Here is a 13,072-nt window from a genome sequence, read left to right as displayed (position 1 = left end):
AGTCGAGTTCCTTAACAACCTGGCCATGACAGGCCTGCTATGTACGTCACCTTATTCAAATATGTTTTACCTACTGCAAATATCTAAAATATTTTACCGTTACAAGAGGTCAGGTGTACCGTTAAGCTAAAGATAAAGAGAGGTAAATCAGAGTGCAAGAACTCTTAGTTGTTAAAACAAATGACAAATGTTTGAGGGAATTGCGTTTGATAAAAAGCATAGTTGAAAAAAATATTTCCTATATCACTGTAGGCCTAAGATACGAGAGCAAGTTCTGTTTCTACTCTTCAACATGTTTAGTGTTCATTGATGTTTCATTCTATTTTCCTGGCTGTATAAATGTTTCAATAAATAAAAATAATTGATGAAAATAAAACAATATGGAACTAAATTAATATATCAGATGGAACTCTATGATCAGTAATATTAAAATAAGTCTAGTTTTCTTCCTTTCATTGAAATTATTAATAGTTAATTTCATTGAACGTGAGAATTTGTGCCAACGGACAAGAAAATAAATAATCTGTTATTTGAACAACACAGGCATAATAATAGTTTTACGAGAAATGACTTACACTGTAACCAATAAACAAACACTTCAATGTACGGCATGGCCAGGTGGGTTAAGGTCTTCGATTCATAATCCGAAGGGCGCGGTTTCGAATCCCGCTTGCACCAAACATGCTCGCCCTTTCAGCCGTTGGGACATTATAAAGTTACGGTCAATCCTACTATTCGTTGGTAAAGGAGTAGCCCAAGATTTGGAGGTGGGTGGTGATGACAAGCTGCCTTTCTTCTTGTCTTCCATCCCTAAATTAGGGACAGAACTTTTGAGTAGCTTTGCGTAAAATTCAAACACTCAACCGAACTATAATTTTTGTACTCATGTAATACTAGAATATGAAATAAACTTCTTTTAAAAGAGGACATTACAAAACTAACATATTTAATCTATGAGTAAGCAAGAAACTATCCTTACCATAGTTAATGATCAAAATAGCTGTTGATAATATAATGTTAAATAATCAAGAAGTGACAGTTGAGCTGCTCAAACGATAACATGAAGTTTACTTTTTTTACGCATAACTAATACTAGTTTGCATTGTTTAACAGTATGAAAATATCACAAAATATTTTTGTTTGTAAAGGTTTAATGTAGTATTTCTGTATCATATATTCTTACATAAGTTGTTGTTTGTACGTTAATAACTATTTAAATTTGTTTTTGAAATAAACTTCAACGTCTTCTAACTGCTAAGAAAAAAGAATAATAGTGCTCTACACTTTAAAGCTGTGGGTGACGAATAAATCTCACCATATGGCCAAACATGAGCATCCAAAAAGTCGTTGTTGGGAACGAATAACTAACAACCTTCACTTTAGCCTATCATTTCAAACTCAGGAACGACTAGCGAAGATAGCCTTTGATTAGTTTGAAGCAAATATCAAAAACAAACAAACCAGATATCCTACTGAATTGTTAAGTGAGCTGAAACAGCACAAATACAGATGTTACTTGAAGGAGACATTAACTGTAATTAGAGTAATTGTCAATATTTTTAATAAGCACTCTAGGTTTGTGTGACTGTAAATCAATAAAAAGTGTTCAATAAGTTTTCGTAAAGTTAGTTTTAAAGATTTTAGTAATTTAAAGCATAAGGTGAACACATATTTAGTATGTCTTCAACCAGATGACAACAGATAATTTTCGCATGCTATAAGTTACACGCATCAACATTATTTTATCTGTATAGTAAAACTACAAAAATATCCCTTAATCCCAGGGAAACTGGCTGTCAATAGACCCATCTCAACTTATCTTAAGCGTGATATAATGTTTCCTGGAAATGATGGAGAATCTAATGATAATTTGTGCACAACACATAAGAACGAGAAAGGAAAATGCAGAGACATTTCTGATTGTCTTGAAGCACTAGACGATGTGAATAAAGAACATCCCACAGTTTGTGAGTGGAATGGCGCGAACCCAGTAATTTGCTGCCCTATGATAGTACCGCCTGATAGTACTCCAGATCCTAGCGTGTCAAGAAAAATCCCAAATCTTTTTTTTCCAGGTGAGAATTTTACTCGGAAATTATTAACTTATGATGTATCTAATGTTTTAAGATATTCGTATTATAGCTTCATATTTTGATTTACAAATACAATTGTTATGTTGTTGAATTTATGAAAGTATTCACCCGAATCAACACCATATGATATTGAGAAAACGAAAGGATTTATACGATCAGAAAAAAGAAACAATAGCTACAATACAGAAGGAAACATATAACAGAAAACACATATTTATATTCAGCAATCGTATTTCACTTTATCTTGTAAACAAACTGTATCCTAATTCAAGAACTATGATATGTATGTTACATCTTTTAATTAGATAATTTATCTATAATAATAAAAGGAGTATCTCTATGTGTATGTGGCCGCCATAAGTCCAAGAAGAAATACCCTAGAAACCTGAAATTTTGCACACATTATAACTGGATCCCGAGGGTGTGCACCTGGGTGTTTTCGTGTTGTATCATAAGAAAACAACAGGATTTATAGATTTTAAAACAAAGGAACGACAACTGTAGTGCAGAAAAAACGTAAAACAGAGAAAAAATTCTTGTAACCAGCAGTCGTACTTTACTTTGTACTTTAATTATTACAGAATAATTTACTCGAACTTTTATTTCAAAAAAATGTTCAGATTTTTAGCGTTTTTCTTCTGTACAAAACTGTGTAATTGATTTATTTTTTATTTTAAGCTCATGTCTATTCTATACCCTGCATGAATAATTTAATACAACCAAATCATGTATAATTTGGTAAAGGAGAAAATAAAAAAAACAGTTATATTTCAATTTTTAATGTGTGCTTGGAGAAATGTAATCTTCGTGTACGAGTTTTTTTGTATTAAATCACACATCGTTTTAACAAGGACAGTTTTGTATTTTCCTTGATAAATGCAACCAACATAATCACTCATAGTTTAAACAAAACATATTTAACTCACTGGCCGTCTCTATTTTTATAAAAGCGTTGCATAACTGATAGCAATATTTATAATTTAGGAAATCATATAATTCTTGTCCGTATATATACATTTGAAACTGAATTTTTTGAACAAATCAATTTTTCTTTTAAGTGTTTTTATTGCTTAATAATGAAAAATAGTTTGCGTCCAGAAACATTAAAATGAAGAAAAGAGAGTAAATATTTCTAAAAAACAATATTTTATTAGTGAACATTAAGAATAAGTAAACCGACTGCAGACTACTTCTGTTGCGGTTTCACCATATTATATCTACAACCATACTTTGTTACGAAATTTTAATAAAACAGTTGGATTTTACTTTAGGATGTGGAATACGAGCAAAGCATCACAAAAGGGAGTCTTTGATGTCTGAACGACTTCAATCATCCAAAGCTGATCACGCTAGCAACGAGAAACAAGCAAGACCTATTCAAACTGATTCCAGTGAAGTGAAATTTGTAGTTGGTGGATTTGAAGCCAGTCCTAACTCATGGAAATGGATGGTAATTTATTAATACGTGAGAACAGTTTCATGTAAACTTAATAGATGTTTTAATATATGTAGCTGCCTTGAAACTTGGATATTTCAACTTAAAGTGAAACAGTATTTTTCAGTATCCACAATTACACAAATGTTGACTGATTAAACACTTAATAAGTAATAAAAGTTTTCTAAAAATTAGTTATTGTTATCATATAGCGTCAGTGGCATCACTTAGTTAATCGTTATGTAAAACAAGTATCAAGTAACCTATCATGTAATCTGTTATACAAATGTGCACTAGGCAACCATTTATCTAGCAAGACCCTGAACAATTGCATTTCCATGTAGTGACACTAGTGATTACAACAAGACATTATTATACTTTATCGCATACATAAAGATTAGGACGGTTAATTTGGACCAATACTATATGTATGTCTTTCCGACGGAAAATAATGGTGGACCTGATATAAAAAAAATATTTAAATGCATACATTCAATCAGCATTTAGAGACATCCTTTTATTTTATTTTATCTGTAAACTGAAAAGCATGGCTGTGGTAATGATTGGCATCGGTTTTTTTTTTAATTTCTAGCTACTGGTTTACTTGTAGGAAGCTTAAAAAAAGAAATAAAAAGTTCATCAATGGTGTGGAGACTCAACAGTAGCCATAAATTTAAACTTTATTTTTATGAGGCCAAACCTGTTCTGGGATATGCGGATTGGAAACTCTAAAATCTGTATTTGGAAACAATTACGTACGTTTGTAAACAAGATTTCTTTGATTTTAGTCAAACTTTTACACTCATCGTCTGCCAAGAATCCCTAAGAGATTCTCAAGTCGACTTATTTATGTGTTGTTAATATTTGAGGTCTTCATATGATGTCCGACAATGTATGAAGGTTCTTGAATCCAGGAAATATAAACAGAGAAAAGAATTAGAAAGTCGGGACGGTGCTATGTTCTTTACTGAACTTGGTATTAACTCGGTATTGAAAATTAGTATTAATATTTAAGAACCCTCTGAAACCAATTTAACTTCAAATTTCGACTTTTTTTCCAACTAGAAACCTATGTAAAGATCAACCTAATTTCGGGGGTTTTCAGGAAATCCGTAGAATTACAATAAAATTGTTAGCGGTTTCGAAAAAACAGCCACTGAAAAGAAAATTCTAACGTACTTTTAAATTTAGGAAACTTTTCAGTTTCGCGCAATACCCAATTCACTATGAGAATCTTAGAGGTTTGGTTGGATCTTAACATCTTGAAAAATATCAATAAGACGCAAAGGCAAACTATATTACTTTTAATAATTGTTGTTTTATGTAAATTTATAATGGTAGTCTAATTTGTTTTGTTTTTCAATCACATTATAGGTTGGAATCTCGCAAAAGTTTGAATTATATGAACGATTTCTGTGTGGTGGTTCTCTGATATCAGCAAGTTACGTCATAAGTGCTGCTCATTGTTTTAAGATATCAGATAAACCTATGTAAGTATTACGTGAACCTTCTAGTTACAAGTGGTGTTTTATTGTCTTGAAATAATAAATGTAGATCTACACTACACAAGTATCCTTGTCGTCGGTTCGGCAGGTGAATTTTGTTTTCACTTCTATGTTTGTCGTCTGTGTGTTTGAGAGAAAGAATATGATTTTGTATAATCTCAGGTGTTTTCTTCTGGTTTTCATTAAATATATTGTGAAGATTGTGTGGTCAAATTAGGAATTCGTAATTTCCAAGATGGGCGTATCCTTTGTGAGTAACAACAATTAAAAAGGAATGACTGTGTATCAACTTGGGGTCCTGGAGTGCTTGGACGATCCAAGAAAGAGATATAAAACAAATCGTACGCCAGTTGTAGCAACATATGTCGTCCTGTAATAGGTGAGAATGCAAACGCAGGGATCGTTTGCGAAATCCTTCCACGTGTTCAAGCTAACAGTCCACATATATACAGAAACTGCTTCCACGACATACTCATTAAACAGTCGTATATTTTAAGTAGCAGAACAGTTGAAACAGGGTATTTATGCTACTCTATTTGAGTACAAGCCGCACGTTGCATCACCTGTTAGAAGGGCGCTGGGGCAGAACTGTTCTTGTACTGTAGATGCCATATATAATGTTTGTTTGTTTTCGAATTTTGCGCAAAGCTACACGAGGGCTATCTACGCTAGCCATCCCTAATTTAGCAGTGTAAGACTAGAAGGAAGGCAACTCGTCATTACCACTCACCGCCAACTCTTGGACTACTCTTTCACCAACGAATAGTGGGATTGATTAATATATTCGGCAACTCATATCCATTTAAGTGCTTATTTGTAAAAAATGTCAGAACAAAACTACACAATTGCTATCTGCGCATAATATTGATTACAGAATACACATCGGTGTTAACATTTGCGTAAAATACTATAATGGATAGGCTTAACCTAATGAAGTTAGGTTATTCTGAAATGCTGTTTTATTATATCATTATTGTACCTTACTTATATATATATATATATATTTATTTATTTATGACTCATTGTATTAATTTTAATTATAACGTTAGCTTTCCTCCTATTTCTTTTATGTAATAATTTGGCTCAGTTGTTTGTCTTTTGTTTTAATTTTGAGAAAGGAACGAATTAGAACAGATTATGTTTTATGTTTAGACAAACTTAAATCTCTTCCAAATGTATTCTATTCATACATTACACTATTGCACACTGTAACTTTACCAATTCAAATCACACTCCTTTATTTTAATAACTCATGTTCTATATTCTCCTCAGTTAGGGCCTGGCATGGTCAAGCGCGTAAGGCGTGCGACTCGTAATCCGAGGGTCGCGGGTTCGTGCCCGCGTCACGCTAAACATGCTCGCCCTCCCAACCGTGAAGGCGTATATTGTGACGGTCAATCCCACTATTCGTTGGTAAAAGAGTAGCCCAAGAGTTGGCGGTGGGTGGTGATGACTAGCTGCCTTCCCTCTAGTCTTACACTGCTAAATTAGGGACGGATAGCACAGATAGCCCTCGAGTAGCTTTGTGCGAAATTCCAAAAACAAAAAACTCTTCAGTTACGTTTCATCGAACGGTGAATTGCAGCTTTATATCTCCTAACATATCAGTTCTTTTTTTTTCTAATTTGAATATACAGTGATAATGTTCTAGATAATAGCAATAACAGAAGTGCGTCCATAAAAACTCTTTGTTTGTTTGTTTTGAATTTCTCGCAAAGCTACACGACGGCTATCTGCGCTAGCCGTCCCTAATTTAGCAGTGTAAGACTAGAGGGAAGGCAGCTAATCGTCACCACCCACCGTTACATTATAACGCCCCAACAGCTAAAAGTGCGAGCATATTTGGTGCGACGGCGATTTGAACTCGCGACCCTCGGATTACGAGTCGAACGCCTTAACCCACCCGGCCATGCCGGGTCATGTACAATGCAGTAAGTGATGTGTTTTGCACATGGTAGTCTCAGGTCGATTCGTTTTACATTGGAAACTACATTACAGGCACTAAAATACAGCATGACTGTATCTAATATAACGCAGTTAGCTTTTGTACTGACCCACTAACGCTATCGTCGTCTATAACAAAGTATTATATCAACAGTTTAATTGGTTTACCGTTTTCAGGTTTGATATGCAGTTTGGTTTCCAAATATGGTAGACAGATAGCTATTAACAGTAATACATAGTAATATAAAATGTAGAAACAGTACGTTGATGACACTTTTATAGTGTTACCAGGATTACATATTATAAAGTTATGACACTTTTATAGTGTTACCAGGATTACATATTGTAAAGTTATGACACTTTTATAGTGTTACCAGGATTACATATTATAAAGTTCGATTGTCAACTAAATATTTAGTTTTAAATGGAAAAATACATTTTTAATATGTTACCTGGACTTACTGGTTTAAAATTGATGGTTAGTGAAAACGCACACTTCTACATGGTGCCAAAAACATTCAGTTCAGTGAGGTTTGTTTGTTTGTTTCTTGAATTTCGCACAAAGCTGCTCGAGTGTTATCTGTGCTAGCTGTACTTAATTTAGTAGGGTAAGACTAGAGGGAAGGCAGCTAGTCATCACCACCCACCGCCAACGCTTGGGCTACTCTTTTTACCAACGAATAGTGGGATTGACCGTAACTTTATAACGCCCCCACGGCTGAAAGAGCGAGCATGTTTGGCGCGACAGGGATGCGAACCCGCGACCCTCAGATTACGAGTCGCGCGCTTGGCCATGCCGGGCCCAGTTCAGTTATATCCAAACTAAAATTATTTTCTGTATAAATGTCTTGAGAAAGTGGCTTTTTACGTTATGCTCCACAGAAGAAGCAATAGCGTCAGAATTGGTGTAGAAGCTAAAGGCACCGTTTTAAGAGGGGATACAGGTCTGGCATGGTCAAGCGTGTTAAGGCGTTCGACTTATAATCTGAGGATCGAGGGTCCGAATCCCGGTCGCACCAAACATGCTCGCCCTTTCAGTCGTAGGGGCGTTATAATGTGACGGTCAATCCTACCATTCGTTGATAAAAAAGTAGCCTAAGAGTTGGCGGTGGGTGGTGATGACTATCTGCCTGCCCTCTAGTCTTACACTGCTAAATTAGGAACAGCTAGCACAGATAGCCCTCGAGCAGCTTTGTGGGAAATTCAACAATAACAACAAAAGTACAAGAGGGGTTACAATCCGAAATTTTTAAATGAATTTAAATAAGAAAAGTCACACACAAATAACGAAAGTTATTCTAATTTTAATTACCAGTATAGCTTGTACATCTCTAATATCGTTTTGACTATTCTAAAAGGAGTTTCAGAACTTTTTAATTTTATCATATTTCACTTAAATCCGGTTTCGTTTCCAAATGGCTTATAAAGCAATTAAGGCTAAGAAGCATTTGTAGCTCTTAAAATGTAATTTATAACGAAAAACCTATATTTTGATCTCGTTTGTCCAGAACGACAGCAAAACAGAACTACTTGATTTGGAATATGTATGCCCGCACACCGTTGCACATCTTGGATTATTCTAAAATTCACCGTCGTTAACGTTTGGAAACAACGAAGATAAATTCGATCGCAACTGTGATATAAGTTTGAAGAGCTAACAAGATGAATCTTTGATAGCTGTTCAATACAGGGAATTAGATTTCAGACATTTACATAAGGTTCTACAATGCCCATGTCTTTTTTTTTTTTAAAACAATAATGTCATCCACATTATAATCGAGACGTAGAAGGGCGAAACACCAATCCAAGTGAGCATATTGTTTGTTTTGAATTTCGCGCAAAGCTACTCGAGGGCTATCTGCGCTAGCCGTCCCTAATTTAGCAGTGGTCTTCAACTCATGTTGTATTTACATATAATAATTGATGATGAGTTTTCCTAGTGTTTAAAATGATTGAGAATTACAACAGCTAAGAAGTAAACTTAAAAGCAGGTAGACTTTTAGTTTGGCTGAAAGATGTGAATTTTGGTATTATTCAATGATGATACATTATCGAACGTTTATACATGAGAAATGTTATCGTTGTACCTTGAAGTTGAAACTAGATACAAATGTTGGTTTATGTATTCTTAAAACAAAGAAATTTTAACATTATAGAAGTCCTTACGACATTTGTATGATTATTTTGAACAATGGTAGAGAAAAAATAGTCGTTTTCGTGCGTAAGTTTAGAGAGTTGTGTTCAAATATTTACAGCTTTTAAACGTTGTAAACATAAGGCTGAAAGTGAAGTCTTTTGCAATTTAAACTTTTAGTTTAACACAATGATTATGTAAACCTAAATTTTATTAAGCTTGATATAATAATTATTTAAACCTAAATTTTTTAAGCCTAATACAGTGATTATTTACACGTGACTTCTGTTAACTAGAAAAATTTTAGAGTGGAATTAAAAACAAAGATTATATGAAATGATTATATCAAATGTAGTCAGAATTTTGTGCATACATAAATGTGGTATTATTACTCTGATTAAAATTATATTACATTCCCTTAAACACATTCCTTCATTTCTAGATCTCCATCTGTGTATACAGTTCGTGTGGGAGCTCACACTCTAAATGATGGAACGAAATACAGTGTGGATGACGTAAACGTCCACGAACTTTATCAGTCTAACAAGAACTATCACGATATTGCTATTTTGAAGGTTAAAGGAGAAGTCAGCCTGAACAATAAAGTCATGCCTGTGTGTTTACCCCAACCTTCATTTGTTGATGAAGATTTTAATGGAAGGAAAGTTACTATCACTGGTTGGGGAGATACATCTTTCGGTAATAGTTGGCTTTAAAATTTTCAATGTTTATTGCACCTAAAACCGTTTCGTTTATTTACGTTTAGATTATTAATTCGCTATTCCGAATGATGCATTATGACAGTTAGTTCACAGGGTAAGTTTAACTAAATACGTGATCTATCATTTTACACGACAGGGATAAAAATAAACAATTATGTTGTTTACTTTAATCATGCTTTTTAATATATGAAGGGAGAGCAATCCAAAGCTATGCTTATAGGTAAACGAAAGATTTCTGAATATTACATATTTAGTAGTTTTACAAGTACATAGAAAACATCTACGTACGTTTACTCATAAAAATGAGGTGGTATTATAGGTCAGAAGCGTTCTTAAATCTGCAAGTGCATATTCTACCCAACTGGTTTAATCGTAAGCGTAGAGATTTGCAGAAACTCAAAAGTATAAAAGGCACAGTAACAGTATCTTAACTCTGAGCTATGAAAACCATTTGTTTTCTAAATCTATCTATTAGTTTAGAAAATATGGATGTTCAAAATGTTTTCAGGAGGACCGAGCAGTAAGGTACTTCAAGAAGTTTCCATCCCTGTTGTGTCCAATAAGAACTGCAATAGTTCTTACTCAAAAGTGGCGTCGTCGAAATATCCACAAGGTATCACTAGAGGGCAGATCTGCGCCGGATTATCTCAGGGAGGCAAGGACGCGTGTCAGGTATTACTTCCCTTCCCCTGATATAAAGGTTTTAGATAAGTAAGTATTTTTTCCTTTAAATGCGAATTTTATATGTTTCTTACGATTAAAAATGTTCCAATTGTTTTAGTTGTCTTCGTTTTAGTATTCACATTGTAGTTTAATGTTACATAGAATTTTAATATTTTTACCTGCATTATGAAGTAATAATTATAACTCATAAAATTATTACTCAAAAGTTTTTTAGGTAACAAAATTAAAACAAACTGGTTTATAATGAGATGTTATTGGAGAAAAACTGATTTTATAAAACTTAGTTGAAATAGATGTCATTTGCAAAATAAAAGTTCTAGTGGCATTTTATTATTCCACGTCATTAATACCATGATAAACGGTCTGGTAATCTATAATACCCGTTATTAACACAAGGAACGGTCCTTTTGTGTTAATAAAATATAAGAGACTTTTGTATATTGTAACGCCAACAATACATTTTTCTTCATTATCATCTATCTCAACAGCTTAATATTTTAATCGATTATTTCTTCTTCTCGTGGTAACATGAGTTTAACAATTAGCAAAGTAGTTTTTATACATTTCAATTTTCATTTTTAAACGAATTCAATATTATTTAATTTTACATATTGTAGGGTGATTCTGGAGGACCTCTGGTGGTAAAGATAAGCGGACGTTGGACTCTGTTGGGAATTGTATCATTTGGGTTGAACTGTGCAGAAGCAGGCTACCCTGGCGTTTATACTAGGGTTTCACACTATCTACGATGGATTTCTGCAAACACTGACTTAGGACAGTAACGAACGTCTTTAGCATAAGTTTGTACTATCTACCTATCTGTCTTAACGACCGTTGGTAACTTTCTTAATATTGTTTCCAGTTCTTCAATTTATACCTTTTCATGAAAGCGAGATACAATTCTGAATAGCAAGTTACTTTGTCCAATTTAGTTTTACAAATGCATTAACAGTGATCATTGTACAACTATGTAGCCTAATTTAAATGAACTAATTAAAACACAACTTAATTTTTAGCTAGTCGTGTTCACTGAACTTTCTATACCACTCGAAAGTTATGTTTTTATCTTTAACTAGCGGTAATAAAACCTTAAGCCAGTGTTGGTTTTTTTCTGAATAAAACGTGAACTAATGGCACTGTCTGAGCAAATTTTCAAACTATTTTTAAGTATAAATAAGATGTTTACAGGTAATTAAAGATATAAATTTAAACGTCTAATTCAGTAGTTCCTACGTGTAGTTCAGTAGTTCCTTTTAATAACCTTAACCATTTTGAGTTATTCAGGAACTGGACGTTTCGAAACAGCATTGAATCAGCTGTAGTACAAGTAACCCAGACGTTTATTACGTCAGAACACTGCAGAAATTTCTTCCATTTGTTTATGAAGCTAGTACGTAACTTATCTATTATTCATTCACATTAAGTTCTTTTAATAACTAAATCCTTTGTCGATTTAATCGTGTGTTTGTTTAAAATAAGAGATACGTGACTAAAGATTTCTATCCAAAAGTGATTGACAAATGTGTTTTAATACGCAGGTTAAATTTAGTCAACCCAATAAAGAAACTTGAAACAAGTAAAAATGATATATATTTCTGTGTAATTGACTTTTCTTCTATTAGCACAAACCATTTACTTCCCTCTTAACAAAACTAAAACTAAACTAAAAGAGCTAATTCACAATGGAATCTATTCAAGTAACTATATTGTAAAATATATTAAAATACCGAAAAGACATGATTTGTTTAACACTCATTAATTTTATTCTAATCGGTCTTAAAATACTCTCTTTTACAATGTAGCTAACTTTTTAGCGAGCAAATGAAAAAAAAAACACTTCTACTATTAAACAGTCTATAGAATTTATAGAAAAATAAGTAAGGTAAATCTAAATAATGGTGGTACACTTATATCTTTTAATATTGTATCATTATTCACGAAAGTAACAGTTGGTAAAACTATTAATTATTTGGAATAAAACTCTGTACTGATTGGAACCACAACTGGTGTGTTGTTTCCTGAAGGAAACATGATGTAATAATTTACGTTTCTCTTTGATGTGTTGCACTGCTGTCATAGTGGTAGCTCGTATTAATGTGTACTTGGGTGCTTGAACAGATATTACTATAGTGACGTATTATTTTAATGCTTAGTTTAAATACTTTTCTTTCTATGTTTTGTTGATAAAAAAACTTTATCGAAAGAGAAAAATCTTTGTTTCATTGATTTATCTTTTTCTCTCGTTTTCTTATGTGGTTCTTACTTTTATCAATTTTGGAAGTTTACAGATATTTTAACTAATTTGAAACACTAACATTTGAATTATATTTGATAGAAGTGTGGTTGCAGTATATTTAGTTTAAAAATTCTGGTTGAATAAATACGATCACCATTTTAACATTCAAATAATACGAAAACGCTACGGTTTCCTGAAGAGAAAATACAAGGAATCCATTCGTTGAGATCTTTTAAAGATGAGAGGAAGGCCCGGCATAGCCAGCTGGGTTAAAGTGTTCGACTCGAAATCTGAGGGTCGCAGGTTCGAATCCCCGTCG

General features: G+C 33.3%; 1 protein-coding gene across 5 annotated transcripts in view; it reads left to right on the top strand.

The window, feature by feature from the left end:
• The window catches only part of LOC143248876 (clotting factor B-like), a 56,614-nt gene extending 44,514 nt beyond the window's left edge, over positions 1 to 12,100 (top strand). For 4 of the 5 annotated variants that reach the window (XM_076497750.1, XM_076497749.1, XM_076497752.1 and 1 more), the window contains 6 exons: positions 1,785 to 2,075; positions 3,365 to 3,543; positions 4,903 to 5,018; positions 9,554 to 9,810; positions 10,342 to 10,505; positions 11,135 to 12,100. In XM_076497750.1, the coding sequence (XP_076353865.1) occupies positions 1,785 to 2,075; positions 3,365 to 3,543; positions 4,903 to 5,018; positions 9,554 to 9,810; positions 10,342 to 10,505; positions 11,135 to 11,299 (1,172 nt within the window). In that variant the 3' untranslated portion in view covers positions 11,300 to 12,100. Of the gene's footprint in view, positions 1 to 1,784; positions 2,076 to 3,364; positions 3,544 to 4,902; positions 5,019 to 9,553; positions 9,811 to 10,341; positions 10,545 to 11,134 lie in introns of all 5 variants that reach the window. The other variant, XM_076497753.1, reaches the window with a different exon arrangement.
• Positions 12,101 to 13,072: the final 972 nt, after the last annotated feature.

Source organism: Tachypleus tridentatus, chromosome 4 (genome assembly GCF_004210375.1).
Source record: "Tachypleus tridentatus isolate NWPU-2018 chromosome 4, ASM421037v1, whole genome shotgun sequence".
Classification (NCBI taxonomy): domain Eukaryota; kingdom Metazoa; phylum Arthropoda; class Merostomata; order Xiphosura; family Limulidae; genus Tachypleus; species Tachypleus tridentatus.
The sequence above is the reverse complement of the archived record's forward strand: the minus strand, read 5'-3'. Positions and strand labels throughout refer to the sequence as shown.